General features: G+C 38.5%; 1 protein-coding gene across 1 annotated transcript in view; it reads right to left on the bottom strand.

The window, feature by feature from the left end:
- Positions 1-26,619, bottom strand: part of MYH15 (myosin heavy chain 15) — a 129,018-nt gene that overhangs the window by 84,736 nt on the left and 17,663 nt on the right. Inside the window, exons 11-15 of the mRNA XM_011355605.2 lie at positions 14,801-14,904; positions 13,420-13,558; positions 8,670-8,788; positions 3,782-3,931; positions 3,058-3,228 (exon numbers count right to left, since the gene is read on the bottom strand). Coding sequence (XP_011353907.2) covers positions 3,058-3,228; positions 3,782-3,931; positions 8,670-8,788; positions 13,420-13,558; positions 14,801-14,904 — 683 coding nt within the window. The remainder of the gene's footprint in view (positions 1-3,057; positions 3,229-3,781; positions 3,932-8,669; positions 8,789-13,419; positions 13,559-14,800; positions 14,905-26,619) is intronic.

Here is a 26,619-nt window from a genome sequence, read left to right as displayed (position 1 = left end):
ATACTGTTGAGGAGACTGATTAGGTGTGTTAGAAAACTTAAAATTTGTCTTTTATGGGGATCAATTTTATGGGGTTCAACTTTTGGTTAATGGAATATAGCCAGGATATTTTTGTACTGACCAGAGAATATGAGATCTTCTTGGCTAAAACTTTTATAATATAGCAGGATTAATGAGAGCAAAACTATATACATGACATTTTCCCTAAGGGAGAGAGCCTGGACACCTGAGCTAGTGAGGAGAGAAAATAATGAGTGACCTACAGAGACCTGAAAAGACTCCTTCCCTCCTCTCTCCTTTCCAAGAAAATAGATAGTTAAGGAATTGGGCATTTTCTTGTGTGTTCTTATCTAAAAGATAGGAAAAAGCTTCCTTTAAATTGTGTGCAAGGGTTTAATAACCTTGTGCAAAACCATCTCTGGTAAAAGGCTGCAGCTTTGTCACCATGTCAAACACAAGCCAGTATTGTGGAGGTAGCTGCTATCTAAGATCATGAGAAAAACTCAGGGGCAGAGAGCTCTCCCCCAATCCCAGTGTAGGGCCAAGATGGTCACAAGACACTGCTCTGGAATGCTTGGAACAGCAGAGAAAATCAAAGGAGTGACTTCAGACTTTCTCCTTCATCCCAGAACCATTGAGTGAATTAACCATGAGGTTATAAAGTGATTTAATTACTTCAGAGAAAACATGAGCAATATTGTTGCTAATCCCTAATTATATATCTTTAAATTGTTCTCCAAAAATAACATTGGGAAAGCTTAAAAAAATATATAGTTCTTCAGGACAAGTCAGGCAAATAAGGTGAATAATGTGATCAAGCTTGATAAGACAGCTTGGACTAAAGACAGGTAAGATGATCAGTATTTAAGCTAATTTTCTTTCAAAGCTGGTAACATTCTAAATCATCATCCTAATCTCCATTCTGTGAGAAGCTTTTTCTAAAAGGGCTAATTACTGAAAGATGGATGTAGCCTCTCAAGGTGACTACAATGAAGTGCAACACATTTTTAAATGTATAATTTTGGATTTGTTTAAAGAATAGAAATTATCTATTTACCAATACCTATGTAAAACCATAAATCTGTAATTATATGTTAATACTTTAATATATAAATGATGCTCAAATTCTAAACAAACTAGAATATTTTAAGTAATGGAATAAGTGTGAGCTAATCCTATAATAGATTTGTTCACTGCATGTTTATGTAAGAAGGTCACTGTATGCTTGAAGAGCAAATTAACAATTAAAGCTGGTGTTAAAATACATTTTTGTTAGTTTGACATAAATTGTTTTTATAAACATAAACATTTAAAACTTTTATGTATGAAAATTCCTTTCTTTATACACAGATGCATGCTATAAGACTTTTTGCACATATTAATGTATTTTAGTTCTTCTGTGTTTTGAAAATGTCCCATGATTTATTTTATGTCAAGGAGTGAGTTTGATCATTAATATTTACTACAAATTTTCTTTATACAGCATGAGCTAACACAATGAATCTTTTCAAAATATAGAATCATTTTAAGAAAGATTTTGGTATTCCTCATTTCCCTGAACTTAACACCTTTGAAATCATTCATAAAAAGCCAAAGACTTTTCTTTCTATCATCTGGTCAGTTTTTTCTCATTTATCATATCAGTAGAAAATACAATAGGAAATTACATCCATATTGCTAGTGTATTATTTGGAATAACTGAGAGTGGCAAACATAAAATAGTAGGCTTCGGATCAACTAAAAATCAGTAATATTCACATACCTATCTGGATCTGAATCATGTCAATGTCCCACCTTCTACCTGAAAGCAATTCAATTCACACAATAGGAGTAAATAGATACTAGAGGTGACAATTGCCAGAAGCTAAATCTGTCCCTTTGAGAAGTGCCAGTTCTTTTGTTTTATTTCTAATTAGAAAATTACAGCATTAATTATGCCAGCAAACATTTACCAGATCATGGTTAGGTTATTATTTTTTTTTTTAATCAGTTCACAAGTTGGTCATTATCATTTTTTTTAATCAGCCTGTCCCCCTCCAGGAAGTTCACTGGTTATAAAAGAAATAAAAACATGATGTCCACTTCTGTTAGAAACAATGGCTATTTTCAAGGAAAATTCAGTTTCATCTAAGATCAAATAAATAAAATTGATGGGACACTGACTGATAAAATCTGAAGCCCACGAAAAACAGTGAGAAGCTAATCACTTTAGCCCACTCCTGACAGGGTTGTTGAGAATCAAATGTGACGGCATAGCTAAAGAGAATGTTCAGAAAGCTAAAATCACTAGACCTTGGTCTGCCCAGACCTGTCTCCAGAATGCACTGCAATCCACAGTTATAGTAAGACAAAAGGGGTACACAGTTACTAACATGCTGCCATGCCTGCTCCCACAGACAAAGCCACAGAAAAAGTCATCGTGAATTTCTCCAACAAACCCGGTTAATCTTTACCAGAGCACATGGAAAGATTTCAGAGTCTGGGAACATCACTGAATTCAGAAACCTGAATTCACTGCAGCTAATTTACTAATAAGCCGTGACGTATTGTCATAAATTACTTAAACTAACTGGTACTTGTCCAATTAAACGAACAAACTACATTGTGCAAGGTAGTGGCCTTGAGGATTTATGGCAATTGTTTGTTTGCATGCTAATTTGCCAAACTTCACAAAGCTGCTCTGGGTATACTCCTTCACCATATGTCAACCAGCCAGGCCCTACAATGCTCGTATTTTCAGCTGCTTTTCCAGTCCAGAGCATGACCATTTTTCACCCCAACGAGTTTCCTCACATGTTAGCAGAGGAGGCCATGAGCAAGCCGCAAATGCCAGTGACAGTTTGCATGAGAGATGATGGAGTGGGATAACTGACGTGAGAGTTTAGTTAGGCAACCACGGTGCTGCTCACAAATGCCATTAAGGGAAAATGAGCAGAGTTCTCCTGCCCCATTTCCCATTCCCTGACAGAGCCTGAGCCCTAACATGGATCAATCAATATGGCAAGCAGGGACAATTCTCCTTCAAAGAAAATGGACGGGGAGAAAAACATGCATTACCTTCTCAATGAGATCTATGCAGGCTTGCAAATCCAGACCGAAGTCAATGGACACCCAGCCAATGCTTTCTTCCCTATATTCCTCTTGCTCCAAAACAAACATGTGCTGATTGAAAAACTGTTGTAACTTTTCATTGGTAAAATTAATGCAAAGCTGCTCAAGACTGTTGTACTTCAAAGATGTGATTAGGCAGGAAAAAGAGATAAAAATAAAATTGAGAAAATGGTAACTATTCGAGGCAATGGAGATGTTAATTAACTTGACTGTGGTGATTATTCACAATGTGTATGTGTATACTTTAAATATATACAATTTTGTCAAATATACCTCAATAAAAAAATAATATTGAGGTCCACTTGGAAAAATGTAAAAAGAAAACCATAACCACTGTCATATGATGGCAAATAGATTGAGTAAATAACAAATGCTCAGTTCTTACCTTTTTCAGATATACCCACAAACTAAAGATTACGATAATAAAATAACACAATGATATAATTCGAAATCATAAATTATTTCTTTATCTCTATTTACATTTAAGGCTGAATTTCCTAATACTATTATAATTATTATTTAACAATGGCTCTTTCCCAACCAAAGTAGCTCTTAATGTTTACACAGAATGAATTTCATTATGCCTTGACTACATTTTCTGATGTTCAATTCACATTTTCTAATCTCCTTGTAAACATGCGTTGACTTCATTCTTACCAGATATACTTACATCAAGGATTTCAAAACCAGTGATGTCAAGAATGCCGATGAAGAACTGCCTTGACAGCTTGGCATCCATGGCCCTGTTGACACGTGCCACCAGCCACTTAAACATCCTTTCATATATTGACTTAGACAGGGCACCAACAGCATAGGACACCTAGAAATCACATTGAAATCAATCCTTATTCTGACAGCAGAGTTCATTTTAATCCTGGGCCTCTCTGTAACTGACTTCTAGTAAAATCAAGATATATTTATTGACTTTCTGTGGTTCTAGCATGCTGTTGAGATGACATATGAGGAAAAATACAATACAGCGAGAGAAAAGAAGGGAGGAAAGGGAGAGGGGAGGGAGAGAGAAGAGGGAAAGAGAAAGGAGGTGAGTTACCTTGGTGCTTCCTTACCTAACACTCCTGAGAGAGAAATCATGTTCCTATTACCGAAGAACCGAATATCCTTGCGGGGAGAGAGGGTGGCAATGTGTTCTAAAGCCTTGCTATTCAAAGTGTAGTCCTAAGACCTGCAGCATCAGTACCTCCTGGAAGTTTGTTAAAGATGTCAAGTCCAGTCCCAGACCTAGGAATCAGAATTTGCACTCTAATGCAATCCCCCGCTGACTCCTATGTACCAAAAAGTTTGAAGTACCGATAGAGTAGGCAAGGCATCTGGTTTTTGTCCTACTGCTGTTGTTGCAGTTGCTAATGATTAGTGTAACCTTTCACGAGTGACCTAAACTCTGCAGTATCTTAACCTGAGTAACCATCTTGAAGATCCTTTCTAGCCTCAGCTTCCACCTTCTCAATTATATTAGTTCTTAGGGCTGCTTTCAACTCCCTATAGGGAGAACAGCAATTTAGTGCATCGTTTTGACTCAGTTTCCCCTGTAAAACTCAGGCTGCATTCTTCCCACTGGAGGTATGTTGCAAAGGCTCTAACATTATCTACTGGGGAAAGCTCCAACCTCTGTGCCTGGATGATACTGTGCAAATGCAGGTCCTATTTCCATGATGCAAAGGCACTGGTATAGTAGTAGGTTTCTGATGAACTCTAAGTAAGAATGAATTTCTGGACACGTTCCAAGCCTGGAAGCAGAATGTGCTCCAACCACTTTACATTTAAAATAGGCCTATCACATACATCCTTCAGCTGCCCAGGAGAGAACATGCAGCAGGAGCCAATTGGTGTCTGGCGGTGATTTAGTTCTGAGTCATCCACTCTGATCAGTTATCTTGAGTCATTTCCACAGTAATCCATACGCCGGATGGCATCACAGTTTTTTATTATCGGCGTCACCCGCACACCCGCACAAATAGAGCACCAAGAATGATTTTTATCCTCTGGAGCACCGAGGAAATCACTCTGTCTACAGCAGTCACTTTGAAACTTTAAAAAGAACATGACTAACTTGCTCACCCCCTTTTAATTCTCTAAATACTCAAGAAGTGGGGGTGGGAGAAAAACTGGCCAGGGGTGGGAGTAGTGAAGAAATACAGGAAGAAAGCCTGACAGTGTAGGCAGAGGAAGAAATAGATGGTATGCTGTCTGCTGAATGAATTAATGAAAATAATAAACCAATATACAGCACATTAATTAATCATTTCACTATATTCTGTCCAATGACAGAGGAATTAGACAGCTAAACCTACACTTCCACTTTTCAGGGGCTAAATGGACTCATTTCTTAGCTCTTTTTAAAATAATCTCACAGAAGACTTTGATTACTGGGGGGCAATAATGCATGATAGCAAGAACAAAAACAAAATAAATGGAGTCAGCCATGTTTTTAACCACTTTGATCCCTGACTTTCTCCTCTGTAAAATAAGAATATTAAGATATGCATATCTCAGTGTTGTTGGGACTCAGTGTGACTGAGGATGTAAATATATATAACACAACATTTGACGCTTAGTATCCAATGTGTTAGTGCCCCCTTTCCTACACCCTTTTCACTGTTATTGCCTCCTCATCCTCACTCCAGTATTACTAGCTATATTACTTTGAGCAGCTAACCTTCCAAAAGTTCACTATCTTTAACTATGAAATGAAAATAGAAACGAGATAAACTTTGCAAGCTTGCTGTTTGATTGATTGACAAAAACATCCGTACAAAGCGCTTTGCGCAACACCCGTAGTAAATACTCAATGGCTATTTATTATTATTTTATTATTCTTTTTAATTTAAAATAACTTATTTCTAAGAGGCACAGTCAGAATTCTCTTAGAATCATAAAACACTAGTCCTGAAGAACCTTAGTTCCTGATAATCATGTAGACGAGTACCTTTGGAAACTGGGAGGACATTTTCTGATTGTCATAATGACTGAGTGTGCTACTGGCATTTAGCAAATGCAAAGCCTCCTAGGATGTGCAGGACACTCCCACACATGAAGAATTGTCCCATTTAGATTCCAATCACCCCTTCATTGAAACACACAGAGGAATTCGATCTCTTCATTAGGGTGCTCAGAGGGATGAAGATATTTAACCATCATCCCAAAGTTAGCATTAGAGCTAGAACTAAATTTTGTAGCTTGTTAACACTGCAAGAATTTTTGCCATCTTTTGCAATTGTCATCAACAGAGCATATACATACATCTCTATTCTTAGCGTGGCAATTGTCTCTATAAAGTCAGTAAAATTCCTAAGAAAAGAAAAGCCTTACAGTGTGCTTTCTTACTCTGTATTCAAGAGGAGGAGGAAGAGAGGGAGAGAGAGAAAGAGGGGGTGGGGGAAAGGATGGAAGGAGAGAGAGAGAGAGGGTGGAAGATGAGGATATTTTTCTTTTAATGTCTAATAATATATTTGCTTGCTTCACTGGTCCTATTATGGCATAGGCTGGTATGGTAACTCAATGCCTGAGAACACAATATTAAAGAGGTGAAGGTTTGATTTCAGTCCCCCTATGAGCTTATTAGTTTTCTACAGAAAGAGTCCTTATTCTACAATCATAGCATGCCATGCAGGCATGTTGTGGTGAATGTCTTATAAAGTAAGAAACTGCCAAATATCTCTAATCTCACTGCCAAGAAATAGTTCAGCTACTTGTCCTGCTGATCACGGTTCAAGTTCAGCTCAGTAGTTAACATTTATGAAGCACCTACTGCTTTCAGGGTGCTGTGCTAAATGCCAAGGGTATTAAGATGAACTAGACACTGTCAACAGCCTCAGAGAACTCAGATTAGAACCAGGGAGGACAAAAATGTAAACGAATTGTTTCAGTATAGTTAGTACTATGGTAGAGGAAGAATTATTGATTTATAGATTAAGTGAAAATAGTGATTTTGATTAGTTGTTGAAATGTTTTAATCTTTTCCCATTTAGAAAAAAAGTGCAACTCGCTGCCAGTATTCATTTAACATCACGCCTAGGAATGCTACGTTTTCTAGGATTTGACATTTTCAGTGATCGAGAATTACTATATTTTGTAAATGGAAATACCATTACTAAAAACAGAATGTCATTTGTTTCCAAAGCTAACGATATACTAGAGTGATGTGAAAAAAATAATAAAAGCGAGATATTTCATGGCAAACTTTGGGGGGAAGGTTCGGACTGTAATCCATGAGTTACCTTGGGGTAAACACCGCAGCCACATGCACCTCTGGCAAGTATTCTCAGGGCAAATGGGAAATGGGTTAAATAATATAGTCACAGCAGATGCCTTATTATACCAAAAGAAATAGAGTTTACTGCGGTCAAAATAATTCCATCACAAATTTGTACATTTATCTCTCGTTTTCAGATTTGGGATGTATATAGAGTAAAACAATCTAAGTGTCACCTGAATACTTTCTGTGTCCTTTGTAATGTTAATTATGTTCCCTAACCCTCAGTTTATTCAACTGGGAAAACTTTAAGTATCCCTGTCCTCTCTACCTGTGTATTGTTGTAAAAATGGAAGGAGATAACACCTGTAAATGTTTAATACATATTACATGTAATCATACCATTTCCTCTTTCCAGAAAGACTACATTTCTCAGGCCTTCTATAGATAATTTGACTAATACTCATCAATAGAATATTAGTGAAAGTGGTATCATTCTGGCCCCAAGCAGTTAAGGTGGGTATGCTTCCTCCAGAAATTATCTTTCCCTTTGTGCAGTAACTTTGGAGGCCATGTGTTCCAGATGGCCTAACTACAAAATGGAAAAAGGCTGTCCAATCTGTATTGGACTTGGTCAGAGTAAGAAATAAATGTTTTATTGTCACTGAGATTTTAGCATGCATGTGTTACTGCAGCATGCCTATCTCATACTAACTAATACACATTACAGATATAAAGTATTACTTTGAAATGCCCTAGCATAATTAGACAGTCTCATTACTCAGCAGCCCTGGGAATATCTACTGTATTCTGGCAAAGTCTCAGAGGACTTGTTATTCTGTCATTAAAACATTCTCCTGGATGCTACATGATCTTTCACTTCAATGTCTGTTCTTAATTCCCTGCCCCTTCAAATACTAACTTCAGCATATGTTCTGAAATCTTTCCTCAACTGTGTCACCATGTGTCTGTTACTCTAAAAAGTCAATATTCCAAATAGATTTGAGATGCCAATTTGCAAATTTTACTCATGTCAGAAACCAATAGCCCCGAAAGCTTCTTAGCTGGACAACAAAGATGTTGATCACAACACATAAAGGGCTTGCTTGCATCTGCAAAGAGATTTGTTGCCAGAGGGAAAACTGTCAAAATTGTATATTTCAGTCTAGAAACTCTTAACGTAAGAGCATTTACTGTGGTATACATCACAAGTGAAAACATTTGGAATATTCATCGCAGTAGCTCTTTTCTGCTTTTTTATAGAAGCTCTTGTTGCAGACATTGGAAATTGAAAAATATACAAGTACGATATGAATACAATTATTACAAAATCACGTAATCACCTTACCTGTTCTACATTTTGAGCTCTAGTAACATACTCATTACCAATTTTGATTCTAGGATGGATCAAGCACTTCACTAACTCAGAGGAGTTAATGCCCATGAGGAAAGCAGTTTTTTCAGCACCTGGTCAGAAGAAAGGAAGGAAAAGGAGGGAAGGTGGGAGAAAAGAGTGGGGGAGGAAAAGAAAAAACACAGTTGAAATTTATTGCATTATAGCCAGACTACCCAGAGGAGAAAAGAATGGTATGTTTAAACCAATGTAGCAAGATAGATTGTAGTTTTGAAACAATTACCTGAATCTTAAATGTTTAAAAGACTATTTCTTAGAAATGCAAATCAAAACCACATAAAATGCCACTTCACACCCACTAACATGGCTATAATCAAAAAGAGAATAAGTGTTGGTGAAGATGTGGAGAAATTGGAACTTCATACATTGCTGGTTAGAATGTAACATAGCACAGCTGCCCTGGAAAAGTTTGGTAGCTACTCAAAAGTTAAACAGAGTTATTCTAGTCCCAGAAATCGTACCTCTAGGTATATATACAATATAAATGAAAACATATGTTCACACAAAAAATTGTACACAAATGTTTCTAGCAGCATTATTCATAAGAGTCAAAAAGCAGGAAAAAAAAGTTCATTAACTGATGAATAGATAAACAAAATATGGTATATAAATACAATAGAGTATTTTTCAGCCATAAAAATGAATGAAATATTGATGGATGCTAAAAAGTGGATAGGACTTGAAAACTTTATGCTACATGAAAGAAGTCAAACACAAAAGCCACATGTCACATGATTCCACTTATATGAACTCTCCAGAATAGGCATATCCAGAAAGGAAAAGTAGATTTGTGGTTGCCAGGGGCTAGAGAGAGAAGAAAATGGAGAGTAACTACTCAAGGGTACAGAGTTTCTTTTTGGAGTAATGAAATATTCTGGAATTAGATACTGGTGATGGTTATATAATGTATGAATACACTAAATCTCACTGAACTGTATACTTTAAATGGGTGAATTTTGTGGTATGTAAATTATAGCTTAATTTTAAAAAGAGGGTCCTTTCTAAAAAGAAATATTTATCTAAAGGACATGGACTATCTCATCTTTATTATTTGCTTATTTTTCCCTTCTACATATGTACCGATTCTGTCAATGAAACAGGGAATTGTAATTTGAAAATTCAAAACAACCACCCGTTAACAGTCAGTCACCAAGGACACTTGCCCAGTATCTACTGAAAATCTTTCCTTTTCCTGTAAAGTCTGTTTGTACCACAGTGCCCTCTGCTGCCCAAAAAGAATACTTGCAACCCACGTAATTGCACTTTTATAACAGTTCTTCCATTTTCTAAAGAAAGTAGAGAATAAGTGTTATTAGAAGGAAAAGTAAATATGCACATATCACATCAGTGTTAAAAAATGAAATAACACTTAGAAAAGCTATAAGCACATTTCAAATTGCAGATTTCTTCAGTTGTCAAACAAAAGAACATTTTACTCATCTGAAACCTTTCTGCAACACCTTAAATTATAAAGGAATCCTGAGGTATACTAATATATGTGATGTGGCTACTCTCTAAAATGTCCTACAGTACAAAGAAATGCAGTCTTTCCTTCACTGCGTACAAAATTTCCTGAGTAATAACCACAAACAAGGAATAAAAAAAAACAACCAAAAAAAAAAATTAGCTGTATGCCATTTGTGTTAACGATATCCATTTGCTTTTTATGAGCCTTTAAAATTTTCACAGACTTAAAAAGCTTGAAATGTCTGATTTGCTTGTTAACTAAAATCTATATTATACATATACATTTCTTCTAGCTACACACCTACTCTATGTCAGTAATAATGGCCTAGGTACTCAGTTGCTATGAAACCTTTCAAAATGCAAAGCTTGTTTGAGAAAATGGAAAAATCAAAAGTAGAGCAGACATGTTCATCTATGCTGAGATGTTCCTGCTAAGAGTGCCACATTTGGAGACAAAAGCCTGATTATTTCAAGTTGAGACTCCAGTGCATCAGAACCATAGACTCTTTGAATTAGAAGAGGCTTTAGAGACCATCTAACCCAACGTGAAGATATTTAAAAGGGAGAAATGTAATATGCCTGATGGATCTGAGTGGAGATGACTAGTAACCAACATTGTGAAAAATGAACAATTCCACAATATCTGCCCAGGAACTAGAGAGGAGTTTGGTTCTCTAAGCTTTGAGAGTGGGAGCATTCAGGTGGACTTTAAAGGTAATAATAGCCTCAAATTCACACATCTTTTTTCCAGTGTTAGAAATAGTCCTTTGAGTCTAATTTATCCGTGAACAAAGGAAGCCTAAATTTTCTGTACAGTATCCCACCTTAAACTCTAGCAGAAATAGCATCCAACATTTCAGAATTATTTCTTACCCATTTCAGAGACAGTCAAGTATTAATAGGACTGTCATGCCTTGGATTTATCCCACAGGTATATATCATACACTTTTTTGGGGGGACAGAAAACAGTGGTTGTCATTTTCCAAAAAAAATAAATTACTTCATTTGCAATAAAAGTTTAGTTTTACAACCAAGATGAAAATAGTTTAAATCTGTGAATGTCCATCTGACATTTGGAAAATTCTACTGCAAACATAGCAGTGTCTGTAAACACATTTTTATCATGTGATTTGATGCAGTCTCAAAAGAGGCTTAATGAAATTCTCATCAATAAACATCATTCCCTCAGGACCTTATAAATAAACTCATGGCTTTAATTAGGTTGTATGATCTTACCTAGGAGGGGTAAGAAGTAATGAGAACAGGGGTTCCCAAATATTGGTGTGGATCAGAAAAGCCTGGAGAGTTAACACAGAAACAAAGGACAGCTTGCTTGCTGCAAGAGGTTAGGTCTGGGCTTATTTTTATCATATTCTCCAAGTGATTCTGATACACATAAAGGCTGGAGAACAAAGTCCTCTTTACTGTGGCCCTCAACCTTCGCTATACATTGCTTTTACAAATTGCCAGGTGACTCCAAACACTGGTGCCTGCACCCACCTCAAGGAGATCTTTTTTTTTTTTTTTTTTTTTTGGTTTTTGTTCTCGGTGAAACCTGGAATTGAGAATTTAAAAACTGCCCAGTTAATCCTGTTATAAATCCAAGTTTTAAAAGTACTCTCTAGAGAAATGTAGCCACAGTTGGTAAGTACACAAGAAGTCAAAAAGATGGAGAGAACAAATTCTGGCTTCACCTCAAAATAAATAAGGTCGAGAAAAATAAAAAACGATACTTTCCAACTTTTCAATTTTATCCCAATTCAGTCTCCTCTGTAAATAACCAGGTATAAAGAAAGGGTTAAAACTGTTTTTTCAATCTGCAGCCTGGCTAATCTGAAAGAGGGATTATGATAATAACACTTAATAGTCTTTTATAAAAGGGTGAAGTATGATTTCGGAGCTGTCACATTTCATTAATAGATTGAATGAAGTTTACTGAGCACTTGATATATGTAAGGCTTGGTGCTGGTAAGAAGATAAACAAGACAAAAATCTTCGGCATCAAAGAGTTTATAATCCATGAGAGTAAATAAAACAAGCAAAAATAGCAAGTCAGTCAGTAAAACAACTGCAGAGGAGACAAAGAAATTAAGTATTATGAAAGTTTGAAATAGGGAGAGACCTTCTTTGCAGTAGTGAAAAGTAGAAGTAATTCAAGTGTCCATCAATGGATAGAGGAATTAAATGCAATATATACATATAATGGAATATCATCTACACTTAAAAAGGAATAAAATTTTGACACAATGTGAATGAATCACATTTTGCTAAGTGAAATAAGCCAGATACAAAAGAACAAATATTATATGATTCCACTTACAGAAGGTACCTAGAATAGTCAAATTCAGAGACAGAAAGTAGAATAATGGTTACCAGGGGCTGGGGAAGGGGGAAATAGAGAGTTACTATTTAGTAGGTACAGAGTTTCAGGTTGGGATGATGAAAAATTTCTGGAGATGAATAATGGTGATGGTTGCACAAAAATGTGAAGGTACGTAATGCCACTAAACTAAAATGGCACTAAACTTGAAAATGGTTAAAATGGCAAATTTTATGTTATGTACACTTTAAAATTGAAAATATAAAACTAAAAAGTTGAAGGATTTATTTCAGTTGCCAAGACCTTTAATATAAATGAAATAATTATCACAACCATGCTTCCTTTTCATAATTGTGATTTTTCTATTTTAATCATCATTCTAGACAGATTGTTTACTGTAAAATGCCTCAAATCTTGTTGGTAATCAGGCAAAACTACAGATTTTAAAAATGTGAATTAAAAAAACGATGGGAATTGAAACCTTTGTTGAGGTCTCAGTCAAGTAAAAACTCTACCCTTGCAATCCCAAAGACCTTTGTTCACACCTCCACTGTCACTCAATACACTTTATGGTAATTTGTCTGCTCCTTTGTTTTTCTCAATAGTCTCTGTGCTGAAGGCAGGCTATGTCCTAGTATATCTGATATCACCCAAGTTTAGGAAATTTATTGGCATCTTCAATAATTAAGGATTGTTTCTTATTCTAAGATACAGGGATTCTACATCAGAATAGAGGTTGAGCGAATAATTTCAAGGAACAGTAATCGAGTGAGATTGCTGGTTAATTTCAGCATTCTCCAAAAACCAAGAGGGGAAGTCAACTACAAGGAAAGGGGAGTAGGCTGAGGGTCAGGGATTTGAAGAGAGTATATGGTGTGTCTTCAGAGCAATTCTTACTTTCCATGCCATCTGCTTCTGCATGTTCTTCTCTGGGTTTCTGTTTAAATTTCATGTTTCCAAAGTGCATGATGGCTCCAATGAGTTTATAGGATCCATACTTCTCTTCAGGAAGAAAGCCCAAGATGTCCATGGCTTGCTGTAAAAAGAACAGATGGCCCTGTGTCTTCATTTGCCTCATGGCTACAGTAAGCTTCTCATCTCTGCTGTGTGTCACACCTCCCTACACTCTGTGGGCTCCAGAAGGGAATGAGACAAATCATCATAGCCCCCGAGGTGTGACAGCTGTGTTCAAAGCAACGCAAATGGCCCTGCTGGCACTTGGTCACCCATGTTTACTTATCCCTTTAAAAGAGAATTAGGAAGACATCGGACTTGGCTTATTTAATTTCTAGTCGTTTTAGAACTTTCCTTGATGCCCTATGCCTCTTCTCTCATTTCCAGCAACTGATCGTGAACTGGCTATATGAAATAAATTATGTTGCTTTTCATGGTTATGGCAAAAAATTGCTCCATATCTGATGGGTTGCTTATTTCTGGAATTCCATATGTTCTCCCAACTTTATTCCGGAGCAGATACATTTCAAAGACTAGTAAAAAGAACTGTTTAAGAAAAACCATGTCATCAAAGAACTGCATCCTAAGAAGCCACTGCACACAGTAAGATGTTCCTGGAATGGAAGGTGAAAATCAGTACAATCTTTCTAGTGGTGAATTTAGAATATGTATGAACAGACTATAAAAATCTTATAATCCTTATCTAGTAATTTCACTTTTAGGAATCTAGCATAAGGTGAATCTGATATACAGGAAAAGATTTACCTACAGATATTCACCACAGTAAAAAAAAAAAAAAATGAACAAAAAAAATTGAGTCTAACAATAGAATTGGCTAAACTATAGGACAAATGTCTGATAAAATATTAAGTATCCATGTAAATGTTTATGAAGAGTTTGTAATAACACTGAAAACGCTTATAACATTAAATGGAAAAGCAAAATCTATACACCAAGTAGTATATGCACTATGATTACGATCTTTCACTGAGAATAAAAAACACCGAAACTATATAACAGGAACATCAGATAAAAAAAAAAAAAAAAAAAAGACTGCAAAGATATATGTGTGTGTATACCAAAATAAAAACAGTGGTTGTCACTGAGTCGAAACACCTTCCTACTTTTCTTCATGTCCCAAAGTTACTGTACTGAATAAAGGAGTAAACTTTGGGCAGAGGCAACCCTGGGGTGCTTTTTACTTTCCTCCCCCAGGAGAAGGAAGTCATTTCTACAGGACCCTTCAGAAGAAGAGATCTAAGATGCTTCCTTTCCTTTCTTATTGTCATTACCAAACTTTGCTTTGATAACTAATAAGCCTTACATCTGTGGCCAGCAATTCTTCAGCATCATCCAAGCTCTCCACAGCAGCTACTCCATAAGAGCAAAAGTGAAAGTCAGAAGGATTTTCAGACACCAGCAGCATATCTGCAGTGGAAAAAACCACCAGTTAAACAACTTAAAGAAACCCATGAAGCTTTAAAAAATTGACTAATATTCACACTTTACTCTTACAGCTGACAGCATACTCGTAAACAAGCCAAAATAAAATCCATAGTCAATACTCAAATCTCCACAATCAATTTTGCCCTCTATTAACTTGTCAGTCATGTGTTAATGCTTTCCGAGAGAAGACCAGGCAGGCCAAATCTGAAAGCAGATTCAATTGCAGCAGCTTGAATTAGTGTGAAAGAAAACAGATAATGTGTGTTGGCAAAACTTTGAAAACAGAAATTTGGCCTAGATACGTGGTTGAGGGCGGGAGAATAAAAACCGTTTTGTAAAACTATAACAGGCCTGAGCTTCAAAGGCTAGGATGCAGGGAACATTAGTGATGTAATCCTGTCACATCGCAACCTCCCCATTAGGAGACTGAGTAGGTATTTCAAGGGACCCATAAATTAGCTACTGTGTTCAGTACTGAACCTCTGACATGTCTAAGACTCTCAACATGATTCACTTAGTCAGGAGACAAGAAACAGGCCAAAGCCAAGGCAGGGTGTCAGGAGCACGTTAGCAACTACTTGGCCAAATCACACTAACCTCTTAATTCCTAACAGTCTCTCCTAAGGAAGTTCCTTTGAGCTGATCCAATTTTCCTATTTATCACTCAGTGAAGCAAAGCTCTGTTATCCTTAACTCCAAATCTCAGAAACAAATTGGGCTACTCTGCAAATGTTCATAGCTTCCCTATTTGGAAACAACCCAACAGTCCATCAATAGTTAACAAATGGTTGTATATCCACACAATGGATTATTACTCAAAAACAGTGGTGCTGAGTGAAATAAGCCAGACCAAAAAAAAAAAAAAGTGTATACTGTATGAAACCATCTAATAAGATTCTAGAAAAAAAATTTTTCCTTTTATTTTTGTAGAAGCTAAAAGGATATTTATTCATTGAAATCTCAGAAGACCTTGGGCATGTGTATGAACCTTGTTAGAGGTTCTTCAAAATGTTTTTTCCCCACAGGAATTTCTCCAAACATTAAAACTTATAGTTTTTACTATATATGCAGCCTAAACCATAACAGTCTATGATATCTATGATTGTCATTTTGTTACTGTGTAAAATCTTAAAAAATAGTGGTGCAATAGAACCAAAAAAAAAAAAAAAAGCAACAAGTAAATTTCATCATAAAACATTCATATAATTTGATCCTTCTCCAAACTAAGTGGAGATATAGAAGAGTCAGTTAGCTATAGTCTAGCATAGTGGAGAGAAGTCTGCATTTGACCAAATTTTGGAAGTCAAAAGATAGAAATCGTCCTTGAAGCCATCAATCTAGATGATCTATTACCACAAAATAGATTCAAGCACTAAGCCCCAGGACAGTCTAAAGTGCTGGGCTAGGTGAAAAAGAGGAAACCACCCACAAAGAAACACCCAGAGATTTAGGAGAGAAACTACAAAGAAAGGTATACTAGAAGACAAGGGGAAGGGATTTTCAAGGGAGAGGAACGAACCAGTAGTGTTAAATACCGTTGCCCTCTAAGTTAAGAACATCCCTATGTAGTTTTCTGCAAGGTTCATCCGTGGCTTTACTGACTACTCTTAAATCTGTATTTTATGAGCTCCAGATCTAGGTCTCCAACTTCTCATTAAAAATTTCAATGCAGATAGCCATGGTAGCTCAAGAGGTTCTTTATTTCAGTGATTGTCACCAGTCTACCCAGCTAGACACCTGGGTGCCATGACATCCTGTCCCTTCGCCTCTTTTATAGTTCAAAAGATATTTCCATGTCTTTTGAGTCAAAACATGTATTTAATCTTTTTTCTATACCATAGGTAGAGAAAAATGCTATGAGAGGAGGTCAGGATACAAAAATGACAGCCTTTTACCGCAAGGAGGCTAGAGGAACCACACACCTGAGCAGTGCAGGAAATGCTGCTGTGTGTTTTTAGGGTGGGGGCATCTTTCATTTTAGCTGTTTTGGTCAAAAAAACAACAACAAAAAAAAATCACTACTTTCCAAGATGGCTTTTCCAAGAATTACCTTCCATTCTAAATTGTGACCTTTATATAACTTTTTATTTTATTCTCATGTTTATGTCATTTTTTTTCATCCTCATCATAACAATTGAAGGTATTGTAGTTGACATTATTTTCTTTATGTTAAATATAGGAAAATAGACTAGAAAGACTATTTGCCCAGAATCAGTTAATGATAAATTGAATTTTAAACAGTCTCTAGTATTTGTTAGACTATGCCACCCATCTATTCAAACCTGTGTGTGTAACTCTGAAGGGATTCCATTTCCTCCTTTGACAGAGACAGGAGGGTTTTGCTTTCATGCAAGCAGGCTCACTTGGGTAAGTGCTGAGGGAGAAAGAGCATGAAGGGAGAGTAGAAAACAGCATGAGGCGTAGGTCTGCAGGGCCAGGAAAAAGGAGTCACATTTCAGGAGGGAGCTGGTAGTGTTACTGAGCAAGGGCTCACTGCCCGACATGCACAGGAGCCAATACTATGACACCAGTTTTTGAGAAAAGCTTTATTTGCAAGTCGACTGGTGAGAAGACAGGAGGCAAGGCTCAAATCTGTCTTACTGATCCTGGGGTAGAAGTTTAAGGGTTCACAAGTGTTACTTCTGAGTGGTGTAAACTTTGTTTCCAGGTCTTGTTAAACCAGATAGGACCAGTTTGTGCTGCTCTATGGTTATAAATCCCTTTTTGTTCAGTTCTCATTCTTGAGGAATGCAGGACGACCACTCTAGTTACTTTCCGCTGATAAGGAGACAGTGTCAGTCCGGAAAAATGCAAGGCAGCATAAGAAATTAGAATACTAGAACTATACAAGCAAATATAACCAGAAAAGTAAAACACTTATTTAAACCAAAACAATAGCAACTATAATAAGAATTAAGGTGTATACAGGCCTGGTCCAGACTCTTGGGCAGAAGCAGTCTGCTTTCGAGATGTCTGCATCTTCTCTTCCTGGCCAGGCCAAGTCTCAGCTGTCCTGCTTCTTCTAAAAATTTAAGATCATTCAAGGCTTCACAAGTGTAACTAGGAGCCAAAAAGTCAATATTGCGTTTCCAGGCCCATTTAGTATGAGGACGGTTGGGCCCTCCTCCTTCTTCCTGTCTATAAAGAGTGTGTCCCTATTTGGGAACTGTAAAGGGAACAAGGCTTGGAGGGTGGTCCTGGCTAGACATGGGTAACCAGAAGGATCTCTTAGGGTCCAAGCCATTTAGGTTGCCAAGTCTTGAAGAAGACTCAATCTCCTTGGCTTACACAAAGCAAGGGGACAGCTATCTGCAGGAGACATTAGCCAGCATACCTATGTATGGTTGATAAAGTAGCACCTAGAGACTATGTACATTTTATGGTATTTAATTCTTTGACAATATAATTTTCAAAGTTACAATACATAGCCTTAACAAAGGGTCTTTCATATAACATTTCAGAGGCTCAATTGGAACCTGCCTCTAGGGGCTATTCTTACCCTAAGCAGAGCAACTTGTAAGACCTTATTTGATGTGGACATCTGTACTTTGCTTCTTTTGTACCACAAGTTTCACACCTTGACATGGCCAGTTTCTGCTTGGAGTCTACTGGAGAATTTATCTAAGGCTCTTCTCTCACCTTTGTATCATTCATCATTTCTTTCTTTGGGAAATACTTTCCGTCTTTTACATACACTTCATCCATCATTTCCTCCTCTTTTATGTTCTGACCAATAAGCATCTCCCTGTTTTATCTCCAAGTTATATTTCTTCTCTTCCTTCACCTTCGCTTACTCTTCCTTTACCTCTGGTTCATCACTTTCTCTTCTTTTACCACCAAACTATTATCCATATTCTGCTTTGCCTCCAATGTACCCATTTCTATTCCTTTACCTCAGGCCTATCCTCTGCCTCCTCTGCTTTACCCACTGGCCATCCAGCATACTTTCTTCCATTTCCGACCAGTCCATAACTTCTAGCTTCACAACTGTTAGATCCACTTACATTCCTTCTGCCTTTCGTCCACTTCCATCTTCTCTAGCCTCTATCTTCTCTATTCTTTTCGGTCCATTCCCCGCCTCTCCACCGCTGGCTTCCTCTGTCTCTGCTACGCCACTGTCTCCCTCCCTACCCTACTAGACACTTAGCCATGCCCTCTTAGCTCCACTCTGGAGACCACCTGATGTCTTTTCATTTTCAGCAGCAAAATTTATCAACTTATGACCCCTGGCCTCCACTGCCACTCCTTCCTTTAACATGGCTGGTCACTGACAACAGGAATGAATTATGGGCCAGAATACCAACAGCGGCCTGAGTGTGGGGCCAAAAAGTCACAAGCAGTCAACAAGGGCCTGGTGGGTTTGATTTCCTTCCTGACTGATGTTAATAGACCTTTCTTTCTATGTGGCTACATGGGCATGCACGACATAAAAGGCATACTTAGCATCAATATAGTTACCTTTTGTTTCTTTTTAGCTCCAAAGTGTAGGGCTCTTATGAGAGCTATGGACCTGCTTTCTGGACAGACCTATCTGGAGAGCTCTGCTTCTAGGACTTTCTAATGAGTTATTACTGCATACCTGGCCTTTCAGAATTCCTGGTCCATGAAGCAGCTTCTATCCATAAACACTTCTGTGTCTGGATTTTCTAAAGGCTTACAGTCAGGTCAGGTTGAATAGACTTAATGATTTATATACAGTCGTGGATAAGTTTTCCTATCGTACTGGGGAGCAGAGTGGCCAGGTTTAGAGTGGGTACTGCCTTTCAGTTATCAAGTGATATGATGTGGTATTTGCCCAGCCTCCCCGAAGTAATCAATATCTATTTGTTCAAGTAGATATAGCACAGTATGGAGGGAACATAGAGGTAGGCTGGCCCAGGGTAAATTTTTCAACCTCCTGTAAAAGGTCACAGGTTGCAGCCCCAGTTTGCAGGCAAACTGGCCACCCTTGAGTTATAAGATCCAACTCTTTGGAAAAGTAAGCTATTGGTCTTCAGAAGCACCTAAATTTTGAGTTAGTACTCCAAGACTCAACCTGTCTTTCATGTCTAAAAAGATCAAAATGCTTTTTTGGTGTCCTTTAAGAGCCTCATATAGAGGTATGGCCATGAGTCTAAAATTAGGAATCCAGCCATTCCTAGGGATCCCCATAATTGCCTTCTGGTGGTGGGTAAGGCCACACTAGCTAATGCTCCCCTTCGATCTGGCAATAAGTTTTTGTCCTTTTGATAATTCAAACAATAGATATTTTATCATTGATTAGTTAAGAAATTTACACATTTCCCTTGGAGTCTTTATATCCCCCCGTCTGCCAGAAAATTTAAAATGAGGGTTGTATTGTGGTCTGAAGCTTCCTTCGTTTTACTAGAAATTCATGTCATTCACACATTAGAGTAAGACTCTCATTTAATTGGCGATCCCTTAAGTCCTTATTCTGACAGCTAATAGAATCTAGAAGAGCTCTTAGGTCCTGTCATTTCTGGTGGCTACCAACCAGTTATGTCATCTGGCAAGTTGATTTATGGGAAGTTCCTTCCCCTACCCTTCAAGGGGATTAGGACATTCTTATCTCCAATGACCCTGTTGTTTATAATGTGTACATTGTGATGGAGGGGTATCTTACCCATGGTTGTTTTCTTCCAGCAAGCGCCTTTCTGAGCCTTGATTGATTGCTGTTAAGTGCTTCTGTGAATAGTGCAGCTTGCTATCTCATGTCACATTTATGCCTCAAACACCCTTTCAAGGAAGGTGTATGGGTGCTTCTTGGGTCCTTGTTTCGGGCTCCTTCAGGCCTCGCATAATGGTTTCTGCTGGGAGTGGGGCTGGCTTGCCACAGGTGGATCCCATGCGCTGCTGTGGGCATCCATATGCACTTGGGTGTTGCTGTGGCCTGGGCTAAGCCCCAGGCTGGCTTTGAAGACACCAAAGCTGCAGTAGGAGCCCAGGGCAGGGGCTGAGGTGGGGGGGCTCCCAACCCTGGTGCTGTCTGGGCCTGCTGCTTACTGCTGATGGGTTTTCCACAGCATCTTCCTCAGAGTTCTCCCTTCAGTATTTGCAACAGCTACGGAGTAAAGTGCAGCACCTGGAAGAAAGCTCACACCTCAGCATTCTCTGTTCCTTCACTAACACCAAACCCCTTCTTGGCAGAAGCTTTCAAAACTCACAGGCGTAGAGATTCTCCATCTTTTTTAGCATCATCTCAATAGGATGGAGCCCACATATACAAATCTCCTAGGCTGACTTTGGTCATCTAGATCTTCAGGAATTTAACCCCTGGGATGAATTGAATACCCTGGGGATACTGTTCCTTTCTGACTGGCAAGGAAGGGTCCAGGGTTGGAACTGTGGCCCTAGAGGGATTGTTGATAGAAACCAGGTCATTACTGGTAAGAACTCCCACTTTCTACGGAGGGGGAATGATAGGAGCCAGATGTATAAATGGAGATCATCATCGTTTGGCTCTGACTTGAGCAAGACAGGCTTTTTATTTCATTTGAAGGGTCTTCCTTCAGAACCCTAATTTTAGTGTAAGGACCCATTTTCGGGTCATTTTGCCCCTCACTCCAACTGATATTGGGGCCCATCGGTGTTACAAAAGAAAACCATTTTGCTAAATATTGACCAATTTTGAAGAATACATCCCAAAAAGACTGTAGTCAGGTATACCATTCATCATTTTACATCGTTATAAATCTGATTATAATACAATTGATAAAGAAATTTGCCCTTTTCTGTAACTTTACAGTAATATTTAATATTTTAAGAAAACTAGATTTGACAAAGCTCTCATGTAATATCCTAAATAATTTAAATTTTTCTTTTATTAGAAGAGAGAGAACAAATCTTTGGGGACATTCTAGGGCTCACTGAAATAACCGAAAGCCATTTCTAAGTTAAGAAAAAGTCTCATTTTAAAACCTGAACCCTGGGAAGTTTGTCAAACATACTTGAACAAAATGATCATGTATCATTATGCTTCATTTACCCAAAGTGACAATAAAAGATAGGTCACCTATTGTTAGTAATACTTTAGGTCTTAGGTTAAGATGACCAGGTTAACAATTTCCCACTTTCAAGCCAGTTAATGTGGGGGTCCGGTACCTTTAGTACAAAACAAACCCCCACACAAAACAAGACCGACACACATATTAATGCAGTAGATTGAGTGTTCTTCCAGACAAAGAAATCCAAGACTCTGGGGCTCCAAACCAAGGTTTGGGACTCAAACCAGACTTTTGAGGATCTCAGCTATTGTTATCTTTCCTTCACTTGTCTCCCTAGAGTGAGACTCAAACCCATGATCCTAGCCTTAGGGTTTTAATCCAAGCGACTGGGGGTGGAATTCAAACCCACAATACTCAAGAAAATTTTCAGACAATTTTGGCACAGGTACATTTTAACAAGGTCACTCACCCAAAAGACATCTGATCCAGGAGCTATTTCTTTTCTCAAAAGTGAAAGTAGCACAGAGGAGCCTAGAGCACTGTCATATGGTGGGGAAGCAGAAACTCAGCAGCAAGCCTCTAGACAAACCGGTTTAGGAGACCACACTTAGCTGGGGCTACAGTGCCTCAGGCAGGCAGTCACAGGACTGCAAAATCTCTTCATAGTTACCAAAATTGTTACCTAGCAAGGACTCGCTGTCCAACATGCACAGAAACCAATAATACTATGCACCCAGTTTCAAGAATAGTAAGGCGCTTTATTTGTGAGTCAGCTAGCAAGAAGACAGGAGGCAAGAGACTCAAATCTGTTTCACTGATCCAGGGTTCAGGGCGGGATTTTAAGGGGCAGCATTTTAAGTGTTCGCAAGTGTTACCCCTGAGTGGGGTTTCACTTGTTACCTGTGAGTGGTTCATGGTTAATCGTGAGTAGTGTTTCACAAATGTTACTCGTGGGTGATGTAAACTTTGTTTCCAGTATTGAATTAGTTTGATCTGGTCTATGGTTACAGTAGCAAGGTGCAATGGTGGGCTCAAAGCTATTTTGGCACTTTTCCCTCATCACCTCCCTGACGACTCCAGATGTATCCATTCTAGAAGTCATTACCCACACCTGATGAACTTTTTTTCCTATTTCTTTACAACCAGAAATATGGCTGCTGTTCTGGGCTAAGCATTTGCTGGAGCAGCCACACTCAGTAGGAAGCAGTAGCTCTAAAGAAACTCTAAAAGGCCTTTAGCTTGAAACATTGTCCCCACTGAGGCTTATAAAATGTTATTTTCAAGGAGCAATGAATTCTAATTGGGTTGAGAATTGAAGTTATTGAGGTTATCTCAAAGGAGTATCGTGTAAACAGGAATTCTTTTTATTTAATTAATTTCATTTCTACCAAGAGAAATGACCCCGAGAGAATGGGGGGTGGGGTGGGGGGTGGGAATCACGAATTCATTTTTCTGAGACACTATGAGGATCAGACTGTCTAGGCCAATAGGGGCCCACACGGAAGATTGGCGATGGGACCATGAGCACACGGAGGATGAGGGGATCTTATCAGAAGGGGTGCGAGTGGATAGCAAAGAAAGGAGGGATGAGAGGACACTAAAGGTAAAACTCAATTGCTTCACAATTTCAAAAAGTTCAGGCGTCGACCTCTGCACGGGTTCATTTCTAGTAGGGGACGCAAAGAGCTCATTAAGAATATTTAATCACACAAGGCTTTATGTCATTCTGACATTAAATTTTACTTTCTACGTGGCTGAATGTTCAAAACTCAGCTGTGTTCACTGAAAAGGAGCAAAGCTGACACTGGGCCAAAAAGTTTAGGATCACAAATAAAGTTCCATAGCTAGTGCCTCTATACCACATCACCCATCATTACCTGTTTCTCAGATGTGCTGAGAGGTAGGACACTACCCAACTCCAGAGAATCATTTCCATAGTCTACAGTTTGAATAGCATTCTCTAGAGTTGAGCAACATACAGGTTGCACAACTATACACACATCTTGTGCCCCCTAATGACCAGTGAGGAGAAAGGGATAGACTAATTCAAGAGAGACCTAATGCGTAAAGGGGGTGCAGCTGAATATGCTCCAAAATAGGAGCTCCAGACGCTGGCAATTTCTTTCACCAGAGCATTTAGGCCACCAGTAGACAGACTCAGCAGCACCTTGGCACCACAGGTTGCCAATAACACAGGGCACTAGGCAAAGTGTCAAGGATTCCAAGGACATGCTTTCTGACTTCTCCTCCTAAAGTTTATATACCAATTGAATTGCACGAATGGGTTTGATAAATAGAAAGAAAAAAGTCAGAGAAAAGAAAAAGATATATGCAGGACCAAGCTATACAGATGGAACTATGAACTAAAGGATTTCAAGGAGCCATATCTGAGGGGACTGAGGAAGTGAGTTTAGCCATGCCTGGAACAGAAGTCAGCCTTAACTAAAGGAAAGAAGAAAAGGGATATTCCAAGCCATGCAGAGCAGATGGGGCTGGCTCTGGGATAACACATGACCCCATTTCCGTAGCTCCTTCAGTGGGTGGTCAGCTTCCGTATTGTGATTTTCCATACCCAATTCTTTTGTAGTACACAAATGCTCATATTATACGATATATGGACATAATCCTCATGTTGTTAAGTCGTGCCCTCTTGTATCAATCCTCAGGACACTCTGAAACTTTCTTTTGGCAAATATGAATAGAAAGAATTCCAAATTTTAAAATGTCCCAAAGAATGACAATTCGTGTCGAAACAGGTGAACTAACAATCTCTAATTTGGACCAGCAGATGTCAGTCTTTGTGCAGCAATCAATCTAGCAGCCTCTAAAGACTTAACAAGACAAATGAATTCAGGGTTAGTAAGAATTTTCCACAGCAGCCCACAGTCTTCAGATGATTTTATTAGTACACAGAGATGCTTCAAAAAATCTTGCAGTCACTACTGGTACACACATTGAACCCTATTTGTCGAATGTCCTGCACTGCATATAAATTTGTGTCAAGAATATTAGATCTAGCAGGGCTAATCAAAGGAAGACCAAAAACAATTCTGTTCCAGGTTTAGGTGGAAAGAAGGTGGGAGAGAGAATAGCTGCTGGTTTCATACTATCAATTACACCTGTGGTGAAAATAATTGTCTAGTTTGCAGAGCTTTCTCCATCTGGTGAAGGCATATTGGAGTTCATGACCACATAGTCAAACACACTGCCATATTTGTGCCATACTTAATATGACCTTAATGGGCTGGGGGAATTGTTCCCCATTAATTTGCTCACCTGGATCTTCTATATCATCCCACATTCACTCCTGTGGGAGCACTGCTGTCCTCAATGGCTTACCTCATATGCAATATCTTGGGAATCCAATCAGCTTGTCATTCTCCCCTTCCAATGACTCCCCATATCACTTAAAATAAAATGTAAATGCTCTGCCATAGCCTGTGAGGTGTCGTGTGGCCCGGCCCCTGCCTATCTCCCATTACTATTACCCTATCCACTCCACCACCCATAATGGCCACTTTGCTATTCCAAGAATAAACCATATGTATTCTGGGTCTTTGCACTCACTGTTCACTCTTCCTGGAACTTTGTTCTTAGAAATTTTTGCCTACTTGCTCCCTCACTCATTCAAGTGTCTGCAAAAATATTGCCTTCTCACAGAGATTGTGCCTGACCATTCTAAAATATAACCACCCACTATCCAGCAAACACGAGTTCATTCTATCCCTTCACTCTGCTTTTTCTCTGTAGTCTTATGTTCTCTGAAATTATGTATATTTCTTTATTTACTTGTTTGTAACCTGTCCCCCGTACTAGAATGTAAGCTCACAAGGGCAGGGATCTGTCTTGCTTACCTCTCTCCCCCATGCTTAAAAAAGAGTCCCTGGTGCACCCACATCAGTCTCACAATAAATATTTGTTGAATGAATACATAAAGTTCATTCTTTTATTCCACAGTTGCTTTTCTATTTCTCCCATGGCACTACCTTTATCCTAGTCAAATTTCAAAACTTGGGAGTATTTTTGACTCATCACTTTCTCTCATGCCTACATTCAGTCATTGCAAAGATCTTTCTATTCTTCCAAGAATCCACCTCCATTACCCCGCACCCCATTCCCACAGACACTACCTTTGACAGCTGTTTTGTCATCTCATCCCAGGACTATCATAATTACTTTCCTCTGGTATTCCTGCCTCCAGTTCTCCCTGCCCGTTACCATACCAGCATAACGGTCATTGCCTTCAACAAATCATGACCTCATACTACCCCATCCCACCCCGACAACACACAGATCCCCCAACAACCTGAGTTCAGAAACCATCAGAATAAAATTTCCACTATTCTTCTATGCAAATCTTTTCCCCTAGTTAGCCTGGTCACTCTGTTTCCTGGTTTTACCTTGCCATATCCCTGACATTGTGTACACTGTTCCTCCTACCAGAAACACCCTTCACTCATTACTCTGATTAACTCTCTGTCCTGTTCTTCATACTTCAACCCAAACCTTCCCTTCTTTATAAAACTCTAATGACCACTACACACCATAATACTGTCTCTCACCTCTGCCCTCTTGTCTATATCACTCATGTGGTTTTAATTATTTAAGGCCTTAACTTATCTAATGCTTTTTCACACACACATGCACACATACATGCACACACACATACACACACACATATTCATTTAACTTTGCTGGGCATCCTACCCACCGCCAAACACTACCAAATTGAAAAAAAAAAAAAAAAGTGTTA

This window comes from Pteropus vampyrus, unplaced genomic scaffold, assembly GCF_000151845.1.
Source record: "Pteropus vampyrus isolate Shadow unplaced genomic scaffold, Pvam_2.0 Scaffold1, whole genome shotgun sequence".
Taxonomy (NCBI): Eukaryota; Metazoa; Chordata; class Mammalia; order Chiroptera; family Pteropodidae; genus Pteropus; species Pteropus vampyrus.
This window is presented reverse-complemented; position numbering and strand designations above follow the sequence as displayed.